General features: G+C 36.8%; 2 protein-coding genes across 5 annotated transcripts in view; both read left to right on the top strand.

Moving 5' to 3' along the window:
* reck (reversion-inducing-cysteine-rich protein with kazal motifs) overlaps window positions 1-19,113 on the top strand; it is a 74,502-nt gene extending 55,389 nt beyond the window's left edge. The window contains exons 17-22 of one of the 4 annotated variants that reach the window (XR_010011224.1): window positions 1,645-1,840; window positions 4,162-4,372; window positions 5,960-6,033; window positions 10,610-10,765; window positions 11,651-12,250; window positions 19,069-19,113. Coding sequence is in view for 3 of the 4 variants with exons in the window: in XM_062991203.1 (XP_062847273.1) it covers window positions 1,645-1,840; window positions 4,162-4,372; window positions 5,960-6,033; window positions 10,610-10,765; window positions 11,651-11,875 (862 nt within the window). In the remaining variant the exon portion in view is untranslated. Of the gene's footprint in view, window positions 1-1,644; window positions 1,841-4,161; window positions 4,373-5,959; window positions 6,034-10,609; window positions 10,766-11,650; window positions 13,095-19,068 lie in introns of those variants that run through there. The other 3 variants (XM_062991204.1, XM_062991203.1, XM_062991205.1) reach the window with 3 other exon arrangements.
* si:ch1073-59l16.1 (uncharacterized) lies at window positions 19,107-24,284 on the top strand (the record flags this gene model as incomplete). Its single annotated transcript, XM_062992293.1, is given in 7 exon segments — window positions 19,107-19,249; window positions 19,251-19,298; window positions 19,300-19,320; window positions 20,086-20,183; window positions 21,280-21,583; window positions 23,857-23,942; window positions 24,271-24,284. Coding segments are annotated over 7 exon segments (714 nt in total), but the record flags the coding sequence as incomplete, so codon positions are not given.
* Window positions 24,285-27,733: the final 3,449 nt, after the last annotated feature.

Raw genomic sequence — 27,733 nt, 5'->3', positions numbered from 1 at the left:
GGTCTTGTCTGGCTAATTGGTAAATAAACATGTCTCATCTCTGCTAGTGTGTCTGCCCCCGTCCTTGTGCCCAGCGTTCAAAAAGCATCTTGTGTACTACATAGTAGAAATACTATTTACTACAAAAGTGTGTGAATTGGGACACAGCTTTTTTAATTGTTACTTTTGTTCCTTCTTCACTACACTGTACCCTGTGGTATGATTCTTTTTGAAATCTGTGATCCCACATTTATCAGTTGTTTCTATTGCCAAGTTACCCAGACCGTACTTAGATACCCATGCTAAATTTGATTACACTTTTTGACCGGGGACTAAGTGTATTGAAGCGGGTTGTATGGGTGGGGCGAGAAAAAATACAAATGATTGGGCAAACAGAATGTGTACATTATTTCCTTAAGCAACATCAAGTGGCGCTGTCCTGTAGCGATAATGGCAGACTGGTCAGCACCAGTGTGATTTTGTGCCCTTACCTTATTTATTCTAAAGAATAGTTGTGCTTGTCTGTTTCTGTTATGTTGAACTGAAACGTTGCCCATTAATGCACACGAACACAGGTTAGGTAATCATCTGCAGATGTGTTTGGATTATGTAAAACTCTTTTAATTCCACCAGGAGGCGATGCTGGACTGAAAGGTAAAAGATTAGTTGCTAAAGTGAACTGCTTACTGTCCTGACCCTATGTGCAGCATTCACAGGCCTGTTTAAACTGGCACGGCTGTGATTTTAGTCAGTGAGGATGGCAACAAAAACGCATCTAGGATTGGGAAGTTGGTTTTAATTTACTTTCAAGTAGTAGCATTCTGGGTTTTACAGTTTTCTTTTATTTGCCAGTGAATTTACTTTGTAATTACAGAGTTCTCAAGGACAGACTGCATTGACAAACATAATCATTTTTTATTACAATTTAAAGCAAATGTATATGTGGAGGCCTTCAAGGGATGTGGTAGCTCAGTGGTTAAGGTACATGATCAGAAGGCTCTTGCAACTGTCAATTGCTTTGGATAAAATCGTCTGCAAAAAGTGGATAGGCACTGGAGTGAGACAATACAAGTGCCGTATTTTAAAACCAGCTTAAATATGAGACATACTGTAACAAAAGCTGTAATGAGTGCCTAATATAATAAATAAAATACCTTATTTTATTGACAGTATATGTCTAACATATCTAAAAAAAAAAAAAAAAAATGAAAAATACTTGACTACCGTAAAGCCTCTCTAGCACTGTTCTTTTTTTATTTAACTTTTTAACTTACTAAAGCAATTTTCTAAAGCAAATATTGTATACTAAGGTAATTTCTTAAACAAATATCCTTAGGCCAAAATGTTTAAAACACTTATGCTTTGTTCAGAAACCTTTCCATTTTACAGTGTCATAAATATCATCATATTGTATTGTCTTTGAGCTGTAAAAACATTCATTCTGAAGTTTCACTTGAGTGATTAGTTCATCATAAAATGCTATTTAAACAATTCCACATTTTTGATTGTGAAATCATTGCTAGTGCTTTCTCTACAGGTTGACAAAAACTGTAGCTACTATGTATCTGTAGAATATGAAGATTATTGTTTGTTCTGAGTTATTGATTGTTACCATGTACATGCTTTTTTAAGACTAATCAGCATATTTAATGTTTACTGTCTCAGGTGTATCCCAAAGCGCCGTGTGTGTCTGACGGATATATCAGACTACCCTTGTTTGCAGTACGAGTGTGTGAGCCGTCCTTCTGGCTGTGATCCAAACCAGCTGGATCCGGCCTGTGACATGGACAACATGGAGCACGCTAACCTGTGTCTGCTTTATCAACGGGGCAAGACATTGGCATATATGGGCCACTGCCAGGTACACAATCTCTATCATTGCATTTAAATGAAGATCTTGATTCATGATCATTTGATCATGTGTATTGATAAAGTCTTTGATGATAGTGGTAAAGGCACCACCATTATTTTGTTTATTTTAAAAACAGTATCAAAAAGTAAAAAAGTACTCATACATATTTTAAAATGTCTTTGTTCACAAGCTACTGGACACATTAGGCTGCCAAATGATTCATTTTTTGTGATTCATTTCCTTGAGCAACATCAAGTGGTGCTGTCCTGTAGCGATAATGGCAAACTGGTCCACAAACACCAGTGTGATTTTGTGTTCTTACCTCACTTATTCTAAAGGATGGATGTGCTTGTCTGTTTCTGTTATGTTGCACTGAAACGTTGCCCATTAATGCACACAAACACAGGTTAGGTAATCATCTGCATATGTGTTCGGATTATATAAAACTCTCTTTTAATTCCACCAGGAGGCGATGCTGGACTGAAAGGTGAAAGACTAATAGTGAACGGCTAATGTGAACTGCTTACTGTCCTGACCCTATGTGCAGGATTCACAGGCCTGTTTAAACTGTCATGGATGTGTTTTAGTCATTGAGGATGGCAACAAAAGTGAATCTAGGATTGGGGAATTGGTATTCTTTTACTTTCAAGTAGTTGTTTCAGGTTTCTATTTACCTGCCTCATATAAAAACTCTGTAATACACCCCCCCCAACCACACACACACACACAGTAAAATAACACCATACCTCACCCAAACCATTTTTTATATTCCTTAATTAAAACCTCTTTCCAGTGTCTCAGTTTCAGCTCTATATTATGCTGCATTTAATAAAATATGGGAATTCGGAATAACTTGCCTGCAGAGGATCATTTTATGTGGGGTGCTCACATTGCTCCTGCTAACTCATTCAACACTTCTGTTATTGCAGAATTCAGCTACATCAATTACCAGCTTATTGTAGCTCCCCCAGCAGCAGGCCATTTAATATAGATATGTGCAGGCATGAATTCTAGGCCTTCTCCCAGTTTATTTACTGCCTCAAGGCTCCCTCCAGACTCAAGGTTTTCACATTACAACTAAGTTCATTTTGAAACTAATATAAATGTGGATATTTCTAGTACTTGTGTAGGCTTAAAGGTGTAGTCAGCGATTAAAGCTACCTGAAATCTGTTCTTTTGACATTTTAAATTGATTCAGCTGCACAAAGCTCAAGTGCACATGTTGCCTAGGTTGGAACACTGCAATGTTGCTGCTTTCTAAATTAACATGTAATCTAATTCATCAACATGTAGTAATGTTTTTTTGTTCTAATTGTTCGATGTCCTCATGTTTGCAAGGACTAGTTAACCACAGTTTTTTTAAGCTGGTATTTTGTTATTAGCTAGGTGCCCGGGTGGCACAGCTGTAAAAATATGCTATCCCACTAAAGGTAAGGGGGGTTGGCCAAAACAGCCTAGACATTGGGGTGCTCTCAGTGCTGGTCCCAAGCTGTCTTATAGATAGTATGAACCCAGGATATTTAATGTTTTCACTGGTCAACTTCATTTCATTTGTTAATATACAGCCACTTCTATATTTAGTGTCTGCAGCACATTCCTAAAAAAGTTGGGAGGGTAAAGCATAAAATATGTTTTGGCACCAGGGATACCAAGCGATTTAGTGTTTTTTTGTCCCATTCTTTCTGCAAACACATCTTAAGGTGTGCAACATTACAGGGTTGTCATTGTTGCATTTTTCATTCTCCACACATTCTTTATAAGTGTGTTTGTGATAGACTGTCCAGACGGCACCCAATGTCTCTGTACCACATGACCCCAATCAGCATAAAGTCATTACTGAAGATAAACAGCTGAATATGATTTGTTGATGGTTACAAAGATTTGAAAACAGGCAAACCAAATTATAAAGTACCATCTTAAAAGTAACTGATTTTACATTCATTTTGTGTCAAAACCAGAAAGGTTAATACATTAACTTAGACTTCAGCGGTCCGGGTCCTTTCTGTGTGGAGTTTGCATGTTCTCTCTGTGTCTGTGTGCGTTTCCTCCGGGAGCTCCGGTTTCCCCCCGCCACAGTCCAAAGACATGCAAGTGAGGTGAACTGGAGATACAAAATTGTCCATGACTGTGTTTGATATTAAACTTGAACTGATGAATCTTGTGTAAACAATAACTACCTGTCCTGTCATGAATGTAACCAAAGTGTGTAAAACATGACGTTAAAATTCTAATAAATAAACTCAGACTTCACATTTAGAAAATACATCAGTTAAAATGTTATTGTGTATTTTAACTTAGCATTTATAAACCTCTAATGTCTTTGTTTACAGGATGCATGCAGGGTAACTCGAGAAGTATGTGGACACAATGGGGAGACTTATAAAACAGTGTGTGAGGCGTTCTCTGACCGCATGGCTGTGGATTATCACGGTCGATGCCACGCTATGGGCTCTGTGTCAGAGTTTATTGCTGATACAGGCTGTAATGCAGTGCCCTGTCCTCCTCTCTCTACTGAAGGCTGTAGCCCCATCACTCCACCTGGTGAGTTCAGCTGCTCTGTGTTCTGCTTTATAGTGCCACTGCCACAGCTTTAATGATGTGTTGGTAGCAAAAAATGTTACAATAACAAAACAAGCATTTACTAAACAGTGTGTTTCAACACATTAATAATTCATCATTTTTCACTCTATAAAAATTATTTCTCTCTTTTATTTGTAAGGTTGGACCACTGGGGGCACTATAGATTATTATGGAATAAACTGTATTTCTCTAAATTTGTTTTATGTAATACAATCCTTGCACAGAGGAACCTCAGTTTAACGGACCTCCATTTAACAGATTTCGGATTTAACGGACAAAATCTGAAAAACCGAATGTCTGATTTGATTGTTTACAATTTCCGCAAAACGCGTGTCAAGACCAGTAGTTTAGTAACTGTCCGCAAATCGGCGCACGTCTCTCTGTGTGATAGTGATAAGAGTGATAGTCTTTGTTTTGCCAGGAGGCTCGCTTTGTTCTCGCCTTTTTTTTGTTTTGTTTTATGGTTAATTTTTGCAAGTTATAGTGCCTAGTTATGGCTTCGAATGACAAAGGAAATGGTAAATGAAGAAGGGTGCATCAGGTATTGCTGAAAACTTATTAAGAAAGTAGAAAGCGGTGTTTCTGTGGCCCGCGTATGTGAGGAATATGGTGTGAAGAAACAGACAGTGAGTGACATACGTAGGTCTAAAGAAAAACTAAAGAAGTATGCATATTTATTTACAGGTTTTACATTACATATTTACATATTTATTTACGTTGTTCATTTGACTGTTTATCATATGTTCATGTTTAGCATTTTTGAGGACCTTAGTGTTTTCGTATATTTTCACACCACCTGGAAAAAAAACCTTGCTGTTTCACACAATCGCATTTAGCCTCTAAACTCTTTTAGTTCGTTAAGTTGAGGTTAATTGTATTGTTATGTGTACACATTTGTTTCCTCAAAGTTGTTTTTGTTAAGTAATCTTTACTTTTATTCCAAAAACTTGGAATTCAACCAGTGGTGTAAAACTCTTTGCATAAGACTGTGTATAGTACATAGTAGTGATATAGAACACAACTTTAAAGTAGAAGTTTTTTTTTTAACTACATCAAATCCCTTTTTATAGCCAATGCACTATAACACAAAATAATGTTTATTTATTTTGACAAGGCTTGTTAGGACCAGCAGTCAGAGCTTGATAAGGCTTTGACATTAGAGGTTTAAAAATGACTAATAACTAATAATGACCTTTCTTTGGTTTGCAGTTAGCTGTGTCATAGATATAAATTTTCTTTTTTTATCACATGCTGGCACCAAATGACCACCATATTGCCCAGCAATTCTCTTTTTATTTCTATGAATATAAATTGTGTTCTTATGCCTTTATATAGTTCTACAGTTGAAATGTAAGGGTTTAGACATTACTAACTGCTAATTTAATACTGGCACTCTCACAGCAGTCGAGCCAAGCAGTTTTTCAAAGGTTGATGTTTTGTATGTCTCTAGATTCCAATATGTAAGTGCATTGATTGATTGAAAAAATGTAGGTGCTTTTCAGTGCTGACACTGTGTGTGTTTGTGTGTGTGTTTGTGTGTGCGTGCAGGTGCATGCTGCCCTGTGTGTGCTGCCATGTTGCAGATCCTCTGGAATAAATCGCAGATTAATGTGTTTGCCAAGGTGATTTTTCTCTTTATTCATTTTAGTGTTTATCTTTATATACTCTAATGGCCAAAAGTATTCAGACACCCTTACTACAGCCTGGAATTGTTCTGTGTGTGATAAGTGTAAAAGTGAGGCAGAGTCCAGTCTGGTATGGGAAAAACTGAAAAGGTTGCCTCCTACTGAGGCCAAATCTCCTCTGTCTATGCTTGCAACTACACAACATTTTTTTATATGTACAGTGTATCACAAAAGTGAGTACACCCCTCACATTTCTGCAGATATTTAAGTATATCTTTTCATGGGACAACACTGACAAAATGACACTTTGACACAATGAAAAGTAGTCTGTGTGCAGCTTATATAACAGTGTAAATTTATTCTTCCCTCAAAATAACTCAATATACAGCCATTAATGTCTAAACCACCGGCAACAAAAGTGAGTACACCCCTTAGTGAAAGTTCCTGAAGTGTCAATATTTTGTGTGGCCATCATTATTTCCCAGAACTGCCTTAACTCTCCTGGGCATGGAGTTTACCAGAGCTTCACAGGTTGCCACTGGAATGCTTTTCCACTCCTCCATGACGACATCACGGAGCTGGCGGATATTCGAGACTTTGCGCTCCTCCACCTTCCGCTTGAGGATGCCCCAAAGATGTTCTATTGGGTTTAGGTCTGGAGACATGCTTGGCCAGTCCATCACCTTTACCCTCAGCCTCTTCAATAAAGCAGTGGTCGTCTTAGAGGTGTGTTTGGGGTCATTATCATGCTGGAACACTGCCCTGCGACCCAGTTTCTGGAGGGAGGGGATCATGCTCTGCTTCAGTATTTCACAGTACATATTGGAGTTCATGTGTCCCTCAATGAAATGTAACTCCCCAACACCTGCTGCACTCATGCAGCCCCAGACCATGGCATTCCCACCACCATGCTTGACTGTAGGCATGACACACTTATCTTTGTACTCCTCACCTGATTGCCGCCACACATGCTTGAGACCATCTGAACCAAACAAATTAATCTTGGTCTCATCAGACCATAGGACATGGTTCCAGTAATCCATGTCCTTTGTTGACATGTCTTCAGCAAACTGTTTGCGGGCTTTCTTGTGTAGAGATTTCAGAAGAGGCTTCCTTCTGGGGTGACAGCCATGCAGACCAATTTGATGTAGTGTGCGGCGTATGGTCTGAGCACTGACAGGCTGACCCCCCACCTTTTCAATCTCTGCAGCAATGCTGACAGCACTCCTGCGCCTATCTTTTAAAGACAGCAGTTGGATGTGACGCTGAGCACGTGCACTCAGCTTCTTTGGACGACCAACGCGAGGTCTGTTCTGAGTGGACCCTGCTCTTTAAAAACGCTGGATGATCTTGGCCACTGTGCTGCAGCTCAGTTTCAGGGTGTTGGCAATCTTCTTGTAGCCTTGGCCATCTTCATGTAGCGCAACAGTTCGTCTTTTAGGATCCTCAGAGAGTTCTTTGCCATGAGGTGCCATGTTGGAACTTTCAGTGACCAGTATGAGAGAGTGTGAGAGCTGTACTACTAAATTGAACACACCTGCTCCCTATGCACACCTGAGACCTAGTAACACTAACAAGTCACATGACATTTTGGAGGGAAAATGACAAGCAGTGCTCAATTTGGACATTTAGGGGTGTAGTCTCTTAGGGGTGTACTCACTTTTGTTGCCGGTGGTTTAGACATTAATGGCTGTATATTGAGTTATTTTAAGGGAAGAATAAATTTACACTGTTATATAAGCTGCACACAGACTACTTTTCATTGTGTCAAAGTGTCATTTTGTCAGTGTTGTCCCATGAAAAGATATACTTAAATATCTGCAGAAATGTGAGGGGTGTACTCACTTTTGTGATACACTGTATATGTAATCATTAATATTTGTTTATTTTAATAACAAGTTTATGTTAAGTCTTGGGCAGTGGTAGCTAAATGGTTATGGTTGCTGGTTCAAGTCTTACCTCTCCCATGTAGGGCCCCTGAACTCTCAATTGCTTGCAATGTATCAGTCACAATTGTAGAAGCAAAAAACGGCCACTGCAAAACTAACATTTTATGTTTTGTTTTTAATATGTTAAAAGCAATAAATAAATAGAAATTATGTTCTCAAATTTGCACAACATGCCATATTTAAATGTGTTCCCTGTAGAGCAGGGGTGTCAAACTCACGCGAGAGCTTAAACGACTGTACGATAGTTGTGATAGTTCGAGTCGTTACAGAGACGCACTTATAATTTTATGGGATTCCTGCGCCTTTAAATTCAACTGTTGACATCGTAGTCATGGCAACTAACTTTGACCTCGCTGAGTAGCCATGTAACTTTTACTGCAAAAGAACGTGGGGTAGCAAAGTCAGTAACGTAAACAATAATAAATAAATACAGATAATTATCTTGCAGTATAATACCAAAGCATCGTCTGTAAGTAGTGGCGTTTATATTCTCAGTTGTTTGTAAATGTTTAGTGAGTATATCACAGCGCTTTAGTTACAAACTCGTTAGCGCTATTTTACGTTTGGTTAAATCTTATATTGTACCAGATGTAACACTTGACTACAGCTGTGTGCTTGTACTGTATTAAGTTCTTTATTGTTTTTATTGTTTGTATTTTTACTTCATTTTGATGCACACAGTGTATCACACAGCTGGGAAGCAATTAAACTGACTGTATTCTGAAGAGAGCTGTCTGTCTGTCTGTCTGTCTGTCTGTCTAGCTGAGAAAGGGGGATAAACTATTAGTGAGGACAGAATGATTGTCTTAAAAATACACTGTAAAATCCTACATAAATGCTGATTTTGTGACCTGCAAAGTGACACATCCTGCCAGTAGATGATGTTACACATATTTACACATAATCCTAAAATGTACAAGAAGATAATTAAGAAAATTAAGCATGAGGAGGAAATTTTATGAAAATGAAAACAAGTTTGTGCTTCAGGAAGAAAAACCGCTGCGTCTCTTGTGTTATGAGGCCGTGTCTGTGGTAAAGTAGGACAATATAAATGCAGAATTCAGCCTCCAAGAAAAACAACAGACTGCAATCACAGCAGGTTACGTTACAATCGGCCCTTTGAGGGCCACAATAATGCTGATGTGGCCCTCGGTGAAAATGAGTTTGACACCCCTGCTGTAGAGGATGTATTAACTTTGTTTTGGTTGGAAAATTCACAACATGTAATTTAACCATGGGTGTCCAAACTTGCATTAGACTATACAAACAGAGCACCAAACACTATAAACAGAATCGTTAAGCAAATATAATTATAAATATGTAATTTTGACTGGATTTACTCTTATTAAAAATCTGTATAGGCTTAGGCATCAACACACTAACCAGCACCTTGATGTTTTCTACTCATACTGTGAAGATTTTTACATTTTTTTTAAATTTCATTTTCATCAAACTTTGATATAACTTGAACACCCCGTGTTCAGTCCATAGCAGTGCTTCAGCCACCCTCAGACATAACCAATTATTTCTGTAGATGCCCGGCCTGCCAATAGCACCGCTGAGACTTAAACTTGAATCTCAGCTGTAGAGGGCTAGCATTGTAGACCACTGCTCCACCTGTGCGCCCCTTATGCACTATTTTACCTTTAGTTGTGCTATGGAGCAGAGTTTTTCAAACCTTTTTTTTTTTTGAGGGGACCCACATTTTGGCAATAATTTTTTTACTGGCAAAACAAATGATGTGTCTTCTCTGTCCCACTTTTGTTCACAATTTGTGAAATAAAGCCTCCACAAGGGGGCGTCTGCGTACAAGTTTATTTAATTATTATTATGCTTCTCTGCAACCCCTTAGGTGGGCTGTGAGTCTGAAAAAAGAGAAAAGTAATAATAATTAAATTTAAAAAATGGGTCGCAGAGGGAAAAATGGGTTGCAGAGAAAAAAAACCCTGCTATAGAGCACTATAATAATGCTTTTATGTTTTATAATATAAAGCTTTTTATGTTCCATGAAGCATGGGGGGGGGGGGGGGGGGGGGGGGGTTAGTATGTTGGCAAGTGATAGTCACATAAAACGGCAGGTCTAAAAAAAGTAAGTTTTTCTAAAACAACCCAAAAACTAATTCAAGAAGTTTGAAAAAGTCAAATTGAGGCACCCAGGTGATGCAGCGGGATATTCCTCTAGCACACCAGTGCTGAGATTCTGAACTCCTCGGTTCGAAACTCAGCATTGCCACCAGTTGGCTGGGTGCCATCTGGCAGGCATAATTGGCAGTGCCTGCAGCAGATACTAATTTGCCACCGTATCTGCAGCGGGGACGACCGGACTATGTGTGGTGGGACCTTTATACGCTGTGTAAGGACCCTGATTGGTGGAAGAGATGCTTGTGCAGAATGCAGGGGCGAGAAGAGGAGGGCTGTGCACGTGCCGGAAGAGGCGTGTGCAGCATCATGCTTTCCTTGGATGCAATCGGGTATCCCTCAGCAGCGGAAGACAAAATTGACACCGATAAATTGGGAGGAAAAATGCAAAAAAAAAAGTCAAACTGTTAAATTTTTTACATCTTTTAATATTCCTGTGTGTGTGTGTGTGTGTGTGTGTGTGTGTGTTTTTGTTTGTATTTTAGCTGAATCGGAATCAGCCAGTTACAGTGCATGATATTCTGCGGGTACTGCGTCTGCACATCTCTGTTCCTCAGTGTGACATATTTGGTTACCTAAGCATCAATTCTGAGATTGTGATCCTCGTCATACCCGTGGACCAGCAGCCCACGCCACTGCAGGTTTGTGCCTGAATGTATTTTATACTAAACATAATTCTATCAAATTATATCTAGTAGAACCTGATATTAATCAGGGAGTTGTTGGCCCCAGAAGCAAGTTATTAAAATAACCACTTCACTGCAGCTATTTTTTGGGGCGGCTCAGTGGGTAGCACTGTCGCCTCACAGCAAGAAGGTTCTGGGTTCGATTCCCAGGTGGAGCGTTTCGGGTCCTTTCTGTGTGGAGTTTGCATGTTCTCCCCATGACTGTGTGGGTTTCCTCCCAAAGACTTAAACTGATTAATCTAGTTTAACCAGTAATAACCTCAGTTTTACATATGCACTAATGTGTAAATGTGTCTTATCAGTTTACATTAATTAAGTCATGCTGAAAGAGAGAATGGCCTTTCCTCAAAGTGTTGCCACAAGGTTGGAAGCATATAGTTCATTTTGAATATTTCAATATTAGCAATACACCTGTTACCAATGGGTGTGGCTAATAAACCCAAATTCAATAATCCAGAAGGGTGTGTACATACTTTTATTGGCCATATTTTGTGCTAAGATGTAAAAACAGAAGGTAAAAATGTTAAACTATATTATTTGTTAAGCATATTAAGCTAAACAAAACATATGTTTTGTTCTGGTGTAAAATTTATGTGTTCTATGCCCAGTGTTTTGTCTTGTTTCTGATAATTGTACAAAGTAGACACACTGCTCAGACACTGTTCTGACCAATGTGTTTCAGGCAGACATTTTTTTCTTGCATTATATTTCATCAGATGGTTACATCTACCTACAACTGTTACATCAGATTTAATCCTTATTGCTACACATATGCTAAAATTAGATAAATCCTTACAGACTCTTGTTTAAAAACAGTATGTATTATCTTTGTATTCCCAGATCGAAGCCTGCAACAAAGAAGCAGAAAAGATCGACTCTCTCATTAACTCAGGGAGTCCAACGCTGGTGTCCCACGTCCCCCTGTCTGCCTTCCTCACCTCTGAGCTCAAACTGTCCACTGTTAGCTCTGCTGCTCCCCCCACTGCCTCTCCCCTCTCACTGACTCTGTGTCTATCTCTGTGTCTCCTTCTTACATTCCTTCTGTCCTCCACAGAGGCCCCATAAGATGCCTTAACACAAGTGCCCCAATGCTGCCCTGAATGCTTGTTGCTGAGCACCTCAATACTGACCTTAGAACTTCTCGTCGTGTTTCTGGAAGCCCCAGTCTGCATAGCAATGACAATCACACAAATGGCAAGCTGATGATAATCATTTTGAATTTAATGGGACAATCAAGTTATGGACTTTATTGTTAATGGACTGATGAATTGTGATATTATTATCAAGGGTCAGGTTGTTTATTTCCTTCAGTTCAGCAGTCATGGACAGGATAAAAAAGGATTCAAATAAACCTATGGAAGTGGTGGAGTGATCTTTCCAGATAGGTTCTTACCCTAGCGCTATTCTCTAGTGCCTTTTACTGCCGTGTTGCCGTGCCAGGTAAAGTGCACATCACTTTATACATTTTCAGTCACCAAGGCTTGGCACATACCGTTTTGCTTCTCTGGCTTAGAAGCAATTATATTATCAACTCCTATAAACCTGCAATACTATACAATACGCAAAGCACATAACCATCAATACAATTCATTAATAGATGAATGGTAAAAGCTAGCAAATAATCATAGGGCTTTATGAAATACATACTCAAATAAAACTGCAAATTACAGATATTAACATGGATGTGTGCTGAATTTAATAACAAACCTTCGTCATTTTACATGTGACCTTGTAGCTAGATTTCCACCAGTATCCCATCTTGCTTCAATACTTATAAAGCATCAAGCACTGGAGAGGAGCAGATTTCTACTTTATGAAAGCTTTTTTATGTCTATAAAGCTGTGTTAATAATATTGATATGTGGATCAGCAAGTGGCATGAATATAATTTTGTCAAATGGATTTAAAGCCATGGAACGTAACTATTTTAACTAGCTCACACTGTAGCTCAAGCACAGTACTAATTCATACACAACCAGTGGTACACACACATTCATTGATGCATTTTGTTTTTATTCTAAAACATAAAAAAAAAAACAGCTTGGTTTGCTTGAATCGACAAAACCAGAACATAAAGATTAAAAAATAAAAATAAAAAATCAGCTGCTCTAGATCAGTGAGTCAGTTATTCAGTACAGAGACGTAAACATCACATAGACTAAAACTACACACACATGGAGAGATTCTGCCTAAAACCCAATTGTTTTATATTTTTATATTTTTTTTTTATTCCAAGACTAGCATTAATTACACATATTAAAACAGCATTAAGTACAATTTAAAACAGTCAAACTAATCTGTATCAATTCTGCTTTATTAAAAAGTTTGAAAAATATATGAAATATAGTAGTATAGTATAAAATTTTAAGTTATTTTAAAGGTGACTTTTTATGAAAACTTAATTGTTTTCTACATATAATTGTTTTATACAAAAAAACAGATCCTACTATTGTTTTTATATCCTAAGTTGTAATATTAAACCTTGTAAATGGATGAATGTATCTTTATACATTTGCATTTTTACATTATTACATTTTATTTTTATGTATTTTAAACACTATTGCTAATCTGTCATTATAGATAAATTCACATACATTTTTTATCCACAAAGGGAAATTTAGGACTTTTTTTTTATTAATGACCGATGCCTTACTCATGCAAAAGGGAAAAGTTTAGTTAAATGACAATCTCCGCAATCAAGTTCTTACAAAGCTGCATAAGTTACATTTAGGCATTCCTCTAGTCTACCTATATGGTTGTGCCGTCCCTTCAGACACTTCATATCACATATAAAAGATAAACAGAGTATGCCAAGAAGTGAGGAAGGCAGTATAGCCCAAAACTATAAGGGAAGCTTTGTTCCTCTCTGTAAACCCAAAAGGAGGAACTATGGCCATCTTAAAGAATATGACAATCATATCACTTGTCCACAATTGGGTAATGAAAGCATATGCCTTGTTTTTTAATATATATATGTGTGTAAAGATTTATTATGTGAAATGTTGCAACAAAATTATGTTGATATAAATAGCAAAATGTTATATTTTAAGATATTTTGGCCTGAAGGTCAGTGTCACAATGTGCCATTTTAAAATTGTATTCTTGCATGAAGATAATTATGAAGGTTTTTTGTTTGTATGTTTGTTTTACAGGAAGCTTTGTGTCATTTTGTTCTGTATGTGTGTCATTATATGTTGTTTTCGCCTTTAGCACACGAAGGGTTTCAATTATTAACAGTATTATCGTGCTTGGGCATTTCTGTAGCATATCCACCAATGGAGCTTTGTTCTGTTCTATGTTTGTATGGTTGCAATTCAGCTGATGTATTTTTATAAGATAATAATTAAAATGTTCATATTGCTAATGTAAGTTGCCAGGCTAAATGTGGACTTTTGTGTTATTTTCCTCTATTAAAGGCAGCCTCTATTCTTTATGTTGCCTCAGTGTTGGAATGGCAGAACACAGTTCTTTTATTCCTACAGGGCTTTATATTTAGAGTTATCTTTATACAGACTTGCACTACTTTATTAAACATGCCATTCCCGTCTCAGCTTCAAGGTTCAGGACAGGTTTTTTTATGTACAAATATAGATTTATAATCCATTAACTTACACAAAGTACAAAAGTACACCTAAAAAGGACACCTAAGCATTACACTTACAGGAGCTTTATGAAATCCCATTCCAAATCCATAGGCATTAATATAACAGCTTTTACTCTTCTGGAAAGGCTTTCTACAAGATTTTGGTATGTCTCTGGGATTTTTTGTCTATTCCTCCAAAAGAGCATTTGTTAGGTCAGACACTGATGTGGGACAAGAGGGCCTGGCTTGCAAATCTGTTTTAGTTCATCCCAAAGGTCTTTAAGGGGGTTGAGTCATGGCTCAAGTTCTTCCACACCAAACTCACCCAACATGCGGATTTATAAACCTTGCACTGGGGCACAGTCATGTTGGAACAGAAAAGGGCCTTCACCAAACTGTTCCCACAAAGTTGGAAGAATACAATTGTCCAAAATGTCTTTGTATGCTGAAGCATTTAGATTTTCTTCCACTGGACCTATAACGTTATCCTTCCTCCACCAAACTGTGTAGTGTGATTTTTCTCTCTTTATATATGTATGTATCAACTTGCCTGTTTATAAGGTTGGACCGGAACCAATCAAGAGCTAGACCTAAAACACCAATAGATGAAAATCTGGTAATAGGTTTTTAGTGATTCACAATGTCAGAAGTTGCAGGAGGATGAGGATAATAAAAAATCCAGCGTTAGTAGAAAGTAAGAGATTATCACCAATTTCTAACAGAGTATATTCAGTACTGTGCAGCCAGACTGGTCAGATTCATACAGATTATTTCTGAGAGAATCCTGAAACTGAGGTCACAAGTATTTCTATCACCTTAGATAAAAAAAGGGAGGTTGGAGATGGGACTGTAAATTGAAAGTGTAGTTTAAAGTATCTAACCCAGGTTTCTTAAGAATAGGTGTAACAGCAGTCATTTTAAGAGAAGTGGAGACAGAACCTGAGGAGATACACTTAAAAGAAATAGCACATGTACAGGATTTTAGAGAAGCTGTCAAGAGAACGTAGAAATAATCCCAGGCACTGTAGATGAACAATGAATGCAGAGAGATTGTTAACATTCTGAAGTTGCGTAACTTGGGAAACGAAGACTGCTCTACAACAAGGAAGCACTGGTCGATGTATAAAGAAGTCCTGAAAAGCCTGACGCTGAACGGGAAAGCGTAAATGCACTTAAAATGACCCAAGAGGTCATTTTCTAAAAGTCTTGCATTCACAACATAGACTTTGCTGCACTGTTTACAGAGGTTTAGATAGCAATTAAAAACTTGTGAAGTTCTGAGATCCAAAAGATTTTGCCTAATCACTAAAGACTTATGCCTAGTTCACACTACATGATTTTTGCTCTAATGTTTGCTCCTTGACATGTCGCCGCTAGATGCGCCAGCTCGGAGGCAAATTGGCGTTCACTCGGGGCTCGAAAAACGGCTCTCGATCGCTACCTGTGAACTGTTCAACTACTCGATCTGAGCGGCTGACAGAGTGCTGTCCAATTGCTTGCAGACTCAAGAAAAATATTGCATCCTAATTATCTGGACCTGTCAGCGACTCAAAATCCTGTAGTGTGAAAGGTGTTGGGATCAGGGTGTAATTGTTGTGAACACAAGATACAGAAGGGAAACCCACGGGGAGGAGTTGTAAATGTGTGTGGGGTGGGCATAATATAGTTTCTATCAGAATACATTGGCATACACAAGCTTTACAGTATTTGTGACCTTTTCATCCATGCTAAATCATGATACCAACTTTGCCTTGCAAAAAAATATTTATTTGGCTTCTAACTCTCTCTCTGCAGAACAGTATAAACAATCCCGGCTGGCTGTGTAACCCAATCCACTCCTTTAGCCAGTTAAATTTATTTTCCTTCTTATTGATGTGCATTTTTAGACATGGTGTCGTACCTCTTGTCACTTCTCGTGTGTTTTCGTGACAAAACGTAGTTTCAGAGACCAGCCAGACTCATCTGAGATTCCTTGATTGATGAACGACTTAAAAGACTCCCAATTACAAGAGATCAAGTTGTGTAGTGTGAACTATACAGCTTTCTGAACAACTTGAAAGTCGTGTAGTGTGAACTTAGCATTAGTTGTAATGCAAGTGCACTGTAAACATTCTGCACAGACTGTATATAGCTTTATTAGCAACACAGCAGAACCCAATATAACAATTACGATGAGATTATTAATAACGCTGCTGGCATGAAGTAAGTGTTCAGTTATTTAGCACCTGTAACAGCAGATACGATAAAGTTAATAGTTTCACTGATTAAATTGCTGCCACGCTGGTAGTGCGTATTTATGCTATGTGCACTGTGTGTGTGTGTATGAGTGTTTATTGATGTGTTGCTTCCCACTTTTACCCCAATCCTCAGCGAAGTGAGTGGGTAGGGGCTAGGTTAAAACTGTGAGGAAGGAAACTTATTGTTGCTATTTATTTGACATACTTCTCACACTCACATGATGACGGAACTGTTCCTTCTACTGATATTCATCGCCATAAAGCCTTTAGGTAAAAAAAAATTTGTTATTCTTTGTGTATTAGTTCTTTATATTTTGGTTCTTTTTTGTGTATTTGTATTTTCTGTTGTTAAACCTTAATGTTTGGAAAAATGTGTCTCCTTTTAGGGTCTGTATTTAATATACTTTAATACATTAGCAGCAGATCTGTTACACAACTGTTTATGGGCTACTAAAAATCTCAGAAATACTGTACCAGTCTTAAATGTCTTAAATTAAACTGATTAAAGTCTGGTAAACTAAAGCTTAAGTTAAAAATACCAAAACCTTAAACAGTAAAAAATGGTATGAAACATAAATCACATGAACTTGAAGTCAGCTCTTGGGGTTGTGGTTTCTCATGATGAAATAAGGAAATATAGGTTGTAATTTGGTCTGTCTCTTGAATTCTGAAGTACTGCTGTCATGGCACAATGACTGGGTAATGTGATGAAATGCCTTCTGACTATTAAAAAAATGCTTATCCAAATTACCTAGAGAAAGATTTAATTTATACAGAATTCCAACTGGGTTTCTAATCAAAGAGCACTCTAGAGCTATGTGAAAATGGACATCAAGCACAAAATCTAAAATCTGACATCAAGCACAAAACCTTTTCCACCCCATCTATTATATTGTTATCTATACTGATACCTTAATATAAAATTACATACCATAAAAAACTGTACTGTAGCAATATAGTAAAGTTTTTATTAAACTTTTTTGCGTACACTATGCCACAACCACTAATATCCGGGGTTCGAATTTTAGTGGTGCTGTTGGCCAGTTGGGCATCTGTGCAGACTGGCTAGTGGCTGGAGTCAGGGGGTGGAGTGGCGGTTGAGGTGCACTTGTCAGTGCGTTCTCAGTACCAGTCCAAAGCATAAAAATAAGGGGGTGCATCAGAAAGCTGAGTCTTTAATAAGCAAAGATGGGCAGAGGGTATCCAGTGTTACAACATATCCATGAGAAAATTATTGAAATGTTTAAATATTTCAATGTTCCTGGCTGGAAGCCTGGTAGGGATTTGTATGTTTCATCCTCTACAGTCAGAGTCAGAGATACAATGCATATCATTAAACAATTTAAAGACTCTGGGGCAATTTAGTGCATAAAGGGCAAGGAAGCATACCTAAGCTGAACACCCGTGATCTGATCCTTGAGACGGCACTGCATCAAGAACCGCCACTCAACAATATCTGATATAACCACATTAACTATGTACAAAAGTGGCATCGAGTTCTCTAGGCTCTGAGGCATCTGGGATGGACCATCACACAGTGGAAACATGTATTGTGGTCAGATGAATCAATGTTGCAGATCTGTTTTGGATATGCTGCCTTTTTTGGATATGAACTAAAACAGAGATTGCAAGCCAGGCACCTAGAAGTCAACATATGTAGTCAATCATAATTATTATGAGATATTATAAGACCATGGCACAAAGTTGGCAAAATATTACAAAAGCTTTTACAACACTAAATCAACAATCTATGTTGCTTTATAATATTTCTGACTGATCATTTACAATACACTCATGCAGAAGATCCCATTTTGAACTGTATACATATGCAATATATAAAAGTTGATTATTTAAATTAAAAAGCTTGTTATAATTTTGAAATAATCTTTTTTTATATATACCCTTTTTTCTCCTACTTTTTCACTAATGCTGGTCCCTGCTCCTGATTGGGGAGGACGAGGCTGCTCCATGCCCCCTCCGACACGCGCACAGCAATCGAACATCTTATCACCTACACTTGACGAGCGCAGTGCGGTACAGTTTCCCATCTCCGTGCAGGCGCCACCAACCAGCCAGCAAAGGTCGTAATCGCACTAGTCTGAGAGAGAGACCATCCGGCTTAGTCCCTCCCCTTATCTGAACAACAGGCCAATCGTTGTTCATGTAGCCCCTCAGCCGGCAAGGCAGAGCCGAGATTCGATACGATGTATTCGAGATCTCAGCTCTGGTGAACAGCATGTGTTTTACCGCTGTGCCACCTGAGCGGCGAAATAATCATTTTTAAGCAAAAAAAAAAAACATTCATAAATTCAGATGTTTTACATTTACTACTAATAGCCTAAAATAAATTTGTCTAAAATCATTTTTTTTTTCTTAGAAAGTAAGAATGTTGTATATATATATATATATATAAATTGTGTTTTATTTACTTTTCTCCAGGCACTCAGGATGTCCACATAATCAGAAATACGCCTGTGAAAGAAGGAAAGTCTATTATAATTCCTTGTTTATGTGATGCTGTGTATGTTGATAATGTAACATACTTGTATACTCTGTACATTGGATTTTCTGAAAAGATAATGAGTTCTCAAACCAGCTGAAGAAAACACAAGAATGTTTTTTTCAGACAATTAAACCCAGAAAATATTTACTAAGACTATGAAAAACATTGAGTGATGCTGGTGCTTATTGGTGCACTGTATATGTATCATTGATCATAACGTTTAAAAAGAGACACACCATGTGAGATTACCATGTGATGATATTATAGGAAAGAGAATTAAGATGATTTGACACTTGAAGTCATTCCTTAAGTTATTTGCACTGAGAGTTTAGTCAGGCCAGTGTGTGTATGACTCTAGTGCAGTTTCTTTTATATTGTTTATATTCCTTGTCTTCTTTTTTCAGATTTGTAGACTTGTTTAATATGATTTAATCATCAATCTTTAACAACATTATCCATTGACACTGTAGATGAAATACGTAACGGTATTTACTCACACTTTAGTTTTTCCTGGTTAGTTTTACATTTATTTTTAAATACTCCTGAAGGCATAATGAAACACCTGAAATAAAACAGGGGACAAAGGAAGGGCTGTGCATGCAGAAGGAAATTGGGAATGGGAATTATTCAGCAAAATTATGTGTACTAAACTGTGAAATAAAATGAGTGATGTGTTTTATACAAGTTTTATTTCAAGCATACAATAGTCCAACCTTTATATCACATGAATAGCTCTGCAGAGAACACTGTGCAACCCTGTGTACTTTTAGAATGTACATTAGGGTCTATAAATAACACATATTTACTGCAGCAAAAGTCTTAGAGCTCATCATCGTTACTTGTTACCTTTTTACGTTCTAGCATCTGCATACATATATAAATAAACTTCAAAAATATATATAATTTTAATTTTTAAAGTGAAAAGGTATCACTAGCCATTTTATCCTTGTCAGGATCACTGGACACAATGTTGGAATGCATCCTGGCAAGCACATTCTGAAAATCACACCCAGGGCCCATGTTGTTGTGCGGTACCCCAGCCTACAAAGCTGTACCACCCTGGTGCTCAAGAAAAGAACATACCTAAATATATCTAAAATATTTTGATATATAATGTTAGTGTTGTAAGTAAATGATTGTTTACAGAATATATTAAACATATAGTGTTGGAAAATCTGATTACACTGTAAAATGTAAACCAGTATACTTTTCATAAATATACAGCCATTGCATAAAAATAAAAGTAATATATTTTAGTGTAATGTTATAAATGATATATTTGTGCTTTTTGTTTACAATATGTTTCTGATATATTATTTGTGGGTTAAACGCGCTTTATAATAATGCACTTGTATACGTAAACAAAGTTTCATTTAATATGCTGCTATTTACAGATAACCTTTATATGTACACTATTTATTAATTAATTGTCTGTTTTACCACTGCTTTATCCTGGTCAGGGTCACAGTGGGTTCTTTTCACCGGGCAAAAGGCAGGAAACCCCCCAGATAGGTTGCCAGTCTATCACATGCCACAGTCCTGTACATGCTGTTTAGCGAACTGGCTGTCATATGCCTATTATTTACCAGTGACCTTTTTACTTTATACTAGCTGTTAAGGTACTGAACTAGTAATCAGAAGGTCACTGGTTCAAGCCCTACCACTGCTAGGTTGCTGCTGTTGGGCCCTTATGCAAGGCCATTAACCCTCAGTTGCTTAAACTGTATGCTGCCGCAGTACTGTAAGCCGCTTTGGATAAAGGCATCTGCTAAATGCAGAAAATGTAAATGTAGTGTGGATGATTAAAATAATTTAATAATCATAAGTTTATTGTAATTATTGTAATTATTTCAAATGATAATAAAAATCACCTTTAATGAAAAAAATCCCTATTCCAAAAGTTGAACAAAAGAACTGTGTGAAATCTGACAGGAATTCTGTGTCAATCCAAAACCACAGTAAAGTGACAACTTTCCCAAAATTATTCCAAAAATCAGAGAATTTGGATTTCAGTATTTGGTTCACTCATGAAAACTCCATAAACCTAATCATATTAACAAATTAACCAACAAATACATTGTTGTCAATAACAAATGAACAATATTTGAGATATTAATCTTGGCCCCATTTTTGATTCCTTTTTTCAGATAGCTCTGATCTGTTTGTGAAAACCGAGAGCGTAACTTGCTACGAGGGTGGCAGTGTGACAGTTCTCTGTTCTCATCACTATCCATTAAATCACCATCGAGGTAAATGGTGTAAGATTGATGGAGATTGTGTGACTGGAACATCTGGAGTTATGGATGGAGCTTCAGTTCTGCTCAAAAATGTCAGTGGTGGACTTACTGTGACCATGAGCAGTATGACACTGAAGAACACAGGCTGGTACATATGTTCAGTGGCTGGTTCAAAGGCTCTTCACATAACTGTACAAACCAGCTCCTCTGAAAGGTAAAAAAAATAATTAATTAATTAAAATTACAGTAACACTAACTCATATTTACAGCATGATTTTTACAGTTGCAATTATGTATTAAGAAATAATATATGGTGATTTAAAAAGTATTCACTACAAGTTTGATCTGTAAAATTTGATCTGTAATAATGTGCAATATTAAAAATTGCATAGTCAAAGCAAGTGTCAGATTTAACAATTTATTACAATTCTGAACTCCACTTTACTTCACCATCTTACTTCAATGTTTTCAAACTCACTGTTTTCAATGAAAAATAAATGTTAATTTTTTTAAGTTCTATAATTTTTTAGAGAAACAGAACATACACTATGTGGCCAAAAGTATTTGGACACATGACCATGAGCTTGTTGGACATCCCATTTCAAAAATAAATGGTATGAAATCTTTTCAGCTGTAACGACAGTCCGTCTTCTGGGAAGGCTTCTCATAAGACTTTGAAGTCTATCTGTGGCTATTTGTGCCCATCCAGTCAAAAAGTATTTGTATGACTGGGCAGTGATGTTGGTCAATTGATATTCCAATTCATTCCAAAGCTGTTTAGTGGGGCTGAGGACAGAGCTCTGTGCAGGTCACTGGAGTTTTTTTAAATCAAGATTTTCTTCATGTCTTTATAGCCCTTGCCATGCTTGAATGGAAAGGACCTTCCCTAAACTGTTGGAAGGGAAAGTTGGAAGCAAATAAGTTACTTTGTCGTGCAGTTGCTGTGGCTTAAACACATAAATTCAATCATTTAAAGGGGTTTTCCAATAATTTTGTTTATATAGTGTGCCAAGGACCTCAGTTTATAGGTAAAGTAGTGGAGCGAATATAAGACTACAAACTCTACAACTTAGTCAAGGTACTAGAGGTTCAGTCGTACCACTGGTTACCATGACAATGTTACTGTCAGTGGCTATTACTGAAGGATCGACTACATTTAATGTTATACAAAAGAGCATGTAAGGACAAAATCATAAGTGGAAAAAGCATATCCTGGTGTGAATACATTTGTTGTAAGACCTTTTAGTACTGTGACAAAAATACTTGTGACTGTGAAGTCCTGTCAGCTATCAGAATTTTAAACAATAAAAGTTATGAATATCTAACAAGACACATCAGCCTTGTAATACCATTCCCTTTGAAAACTATAGTGGTAGCATCAAGTTACCACTTTTCAGAAGCATGGACCTGATTGCAAGGACTGAATGGAAAATAAATGGGGCACAATTCAGTGAGATGTATTTTTGAAACTGCTGGTCTTTGCTAAAAATAACCAGAAAGTAAGTGTGTAACTTAAGTAACTTAAACCAGAAAGTAAGTGTGTAACTTAAGTAACTTAAACCAGAAAGTAAGTGTCTGTTTTAGAAAACAGCAATCTACAGCACACTGGGTTACTTTTCAGATCATTAATGTCCTTGACTGGTCCAGTCAATGTCAATGTTGTTATCCCCAACAAACATCTGTGTGAGGATGGCAGAGCTTGCTGTATTTTATGAAGAGTAAAGGTTCCCCAATTGTTTCATCTGATCAATTTGATCCCAGTTTGTGACAAAGATCTTATTTGAAAGTTAGCTGAATACTTTTTAAAGCTCTCAAATAAGAAAGAAAGGAAAACGAAAAATACATTTAAAACATAGGAGATACAGTGGTACCTTGAAACTTAACATCAGTTGGTTCTGGGAGTATCGTTGAGTTTAAAAGACATTGAGTATCAAGGTACTTTTTTTTTCCATAAGGATGTATGGGAAACCTGTTAATGCGTTCCATGGTCTTGTGAAACTGCATAGATTTCATTCTATGAATATTATATTATATATATTAATAATACTATTATAATATTATATTCCATTACCAACTATTTATTCCTGTGACAAATGTTGTTTACAATCACAATACCATGCTGTTTATCGTGCACTTTCATTGTGCAATGATAGCAAGTATGATCAAATATTGAACTTTTTCTGGATTTTTTATGCTCATTTATTTGAAGTTAAAAGGACAGCATAAATGTGAACAAAGCGACAGTCACACACACTTCGAGTTTAAGGTAAAAGTCAAGTTTGAAGGTACAAATGTCTTGACAAAGGGCGTCGAGTTTCAAAGATTTCGAGTTTAGGGGACGTCGAGTTACAAGGTACCACTGTATTTATATTTCTATTATTATATATTATATTACTATATTATATTATATATTATTTATAACTGCACATGAACCACATAAACTATTCAGTAATGTGTAACTGATTTATAATTTCATTCTACTAACAGAGAATCATTTGCATGGCTGGTGTTTTTGGGATTTTTTATTGTATTAACCTGTTTGGCTATGATTCTGCTTAAGCCACAAATTCAAAGTAAGTCAATAAATCAATCAATGCTGTTTTTCATTATAGTCACTCATTTATTAACAAGCAAATATTTACTGTTATAAACTGTAATATTAAATAAATTAACACTTACATTCATTTTTCATACTGTTTTTTAGAATGCAGTGCATTTTCACGTCAAAAAAGATCTGAAAGTACTTATGTAAGCATGAAGAGACCAAAACCCAAAGTAGGTGTAACTGTTACATTAATGTTTTTGTCTGCTAGCAGGACTGTAGAAAGTAACAGGACAATTAAAGTATGTTTTTTATAAATATAAAAAAACATATTTTTTTCTGGGTAATGATGTTTATAGGTGCAGTAGAATAGAAGCTTTTATTGGTTCTTACTGATCGTTCCTGGTTTGTGATGATAAAAAAATGAGGCAAGCTAGCACAAAAAGGAAGTTCTTTGCCTGGCATTTAAAGTAAACCATGGCTTTCAAAATTTATCTAGAAAAAACGTAAGAAATACGTAACAATATGTTACTGAGGAAACACAATGTTTTGCTTAGAATTAATAAATGTAGAAAACTGCACTGAAAACTTTTAGGTCGAATGTTCACCATCACAACCAATACACAGATTATTTTACCATTATCTAATGCTTGTCAACTTGTCATAACTCTCTTTATATTAACAGTTAATATTGAAAATTTTGATAACAGTGATAAAATGTATACATTTCTATTAATTATTTTGAGTGCATTATATTACTCAGACAATTTGTTTATTGTGAAATAGTATATGCTTTTTATTTCTTCATGCTTTTTGTCCTCTGTAAGTCAGCAGATCAGGACCAAGAAACACAAGAATATGAAATCATGTCCAGTATTGACTATACACCTCAGGTAAAACACTAAAATCAACTTAAAGTTTTACTGTAAAGGTTTGTACAATCTTAAATAAATAATTTAAATTAATCTGTGATGTTTATTGAGTGAGATGATAATGTAAACACTTAATCGTAGCTGTGGTCTTTATTCAAGGTTCGGGAGCAGCATGATCTTGGTAACACCTTTACCAATGGTGTAACAAAAACAGGTGTGTATTCAGTACGTTGAATTCTTGATTCTGGTTTTCTGTAACAGCACTGCCCTGACAGTTATTGATCAATCAATGCACTTAATTTAATGTTTATAACAACAAATTAATGACTTTTTGTTATTTATTGAAGGGGATTCCATTGACAGATTTTACAATATCATATATAACTAATAAAACTCACTGTAAAAGAGATAATAAAACTCACTGTATTTGTAACACGGCTTATCAACTGAAAAAATTTGTGTCCTTCTGCTGTCATTTTTTGGCCAGCAGAGGGGGCACAGAGGCACAGATGACTGTTTCTCTTAACTGATAATCATCTGCACCTCTTATTATTCCTTTCAGACTGGCTAGCTTCTTTGTTGCGAACCTGATTTTCTCTGAAACTGTAATACTGTGGTCTGGTCCGGGTTTCCCCCAGTTGTGTAATGCCAGCAAACTTATCTCTCTCTGTGAACTCACCCAGTGTTAATGCATTTTTGAGTCTCATGACAGAACCGTCTTGGGATTGCAGATTTACCCAGAGGCAGTGAGATGTCTCATTTCCGCAGTGGACGCCGCCCATAAATCCATGTTATGTGCAGTGGTTAGGTTGCTGCTTTACGATTTCTGGTTCTGAGAGTTTCCTATCTTGCCTTTTTTTCTGTGAGCTGGGTTTTCACAGACAGCCGAAGCAGCCTGTCATTTTGTGATAACCACTTCTCAGTTCTGCACTCTACCTGTTCTATCCACATTTTCTGATACGGGGTGCAGATGTTTTTGTCCTTTATTCGTTACTTTGTTTTGTTTAATTAATATAAAATCTTGGAGAAAGGACTTACTAATTTTATTATGTAAATATACTGTAAATGCAAGCATTAGCCTTTATTAATGCCAAATCATTTTTCCAAGCACATGTATGTAAATTTAGATTCAGGTTACTACCAAAAGAAAAAAATATATTTTCTTTTTAGTCATCCAGATGTGAACTTGATTTTGTATTTTGTATTATTATTTTGTTCATAACTCAATTATGGCTTAGCTTCAGCTCATGGACAGATGACCTTAAATTTTTTTCTTAAATTGTGGCCTAATGTTCCTGTTATATTTTGTGACATTTGGATAGTGTCTCATCAGAGCAGTGACTCTGATATAGGGGTGAAATAGTGGCGTGTCTGTGGTGCTGTTTATTAGTCACAGCAGTGTTGATAAAGATTGTATATGCATCTGTGTCTGCTAGTCAATAATAAGTCAACAGGTTCATGTATTCAGAAACTGACTTTTGTTCCTTTCTTCTGAATGGCTCTTTTTGTCTTTGGCACTGAAAACTAGATGTATTTTTTACAGGAAACTAGCTGAAACGAGGACCTATCTAACCATAGTTTAGGTTTTCACTGTCTGTCTGAGATGGGCCTGGGCCCTGAGAACTTGACAGTGTTTTTGCAAAGAACTAATGCATGGCTTTCTTTTTTCAGGTTGCATCTCTTGATCCAGCAGTGAACTGTGTTAAGTAATGATGGTATCCTGTGTGATGTGAGCCATCCTTTTATGCAAAGACTGAGCCTTTGGTGGACCATCCTTTTATATCCAGTCATACATTCACCTGTAACCAATTCACCCGCTTATTGTGAGTTGTTTCAGAATTGTGTACTTTGAATATATATATATTTGAATAATTTTCATTTTTATTTTATCCTATCCCAACTTTTTTCGAGTGTGTCCCACGCATCAAATTCCAAATGTGTTTATATTTACAAAATACAATTATGTTAGTCAGTAAAAATATGTCTTCATTCATTGTCTATTGTATTCAGGGTCGCGATGGGTCTGATTTACTGGGGCAAAGGTAGAAAACACCCCAGACAGGTCAACAGTCCATTACAGGGCAAACACACACACACACACACACACACACACACACACACACACACACAACACACACACAGGGCAATTTTAGTAGCCCAGGGGAATGGAGACTGAATGTGCAAGGTATGACACCCAAATGGCCTTTCAATAATGTTTTGTAATTTGCACTCAGTCCGCAAGGGGGCATTAGAGATATTTGTTTCGTTTAAGTTGCGTATGCATCTGTGTAACATTCATTCGTTCTCTCATTGTCTCTCATCAGGGTCGCGGTGGGTGTGATTCATTGAAAACCCCGAACAAATTGACAGTCAATTACAGGGCAGACACACACACACACACACACTTACTACTTTTCTAGTAGCGAATCACACTAATTACTGAGGAAACACACACCGACACAGGGAGAACATGCAAACTCCACACTGAAAGGATTCTGGCTGCCTGGTTTGAGAATCAAACCCATTCCCTTCTTGCTGTGAGGCAAGAGCAATCCCCAGTGCACCACTATTCCACCATGTGCAACAATAACGGTTTAAGGTATGGATGTAAATGTGTGGAGAGCTTTAAAAAGTTTATTTTTAACAAATGAAAATATAGCAGAATATCATACATTTATCCACTGGTGTGTCTGTCTTCCACTGTACAGTATGTTATCCTGGATATTTAAGAACACATGACAATTGCTAAGAATGATTAGTATTAGAAAACCAGGAACAATTTTTAAGAAAGTCGGTCATTATAAATCCCACCAAATAACATTCAGCTGCTTTTCAGCTACATTTTGCCAAATTTATTTGTACAAATTTAAAATGAGCCAGAAAGTACATTTGGATTATGTTTCATTTTATACCAATAAAGTCATGAGAACAAGCATGGATCTTAACACCT

The sequence above is a fragment of the Trichomycterus rosablanca genome, chromosome 3 (assembly GCF_030014385.1).
Source record: "Trichomycterus rosablanca isolate fTriRos1 chromosome 3, fTriRos1.hap1, whole genome shotgun sequence".
Lineage (NCBI taxonomy): Eukaryota > Metazoa > Chordata > Actinopteri > Siluriformes > Trichomycteridae > Trichomycterus > Trichomycterus rosablanca.
Note: the sequence above shows the minus strand (reverse complement) of the source record. Positions and strands in the feature narration are given on the sequence as shown.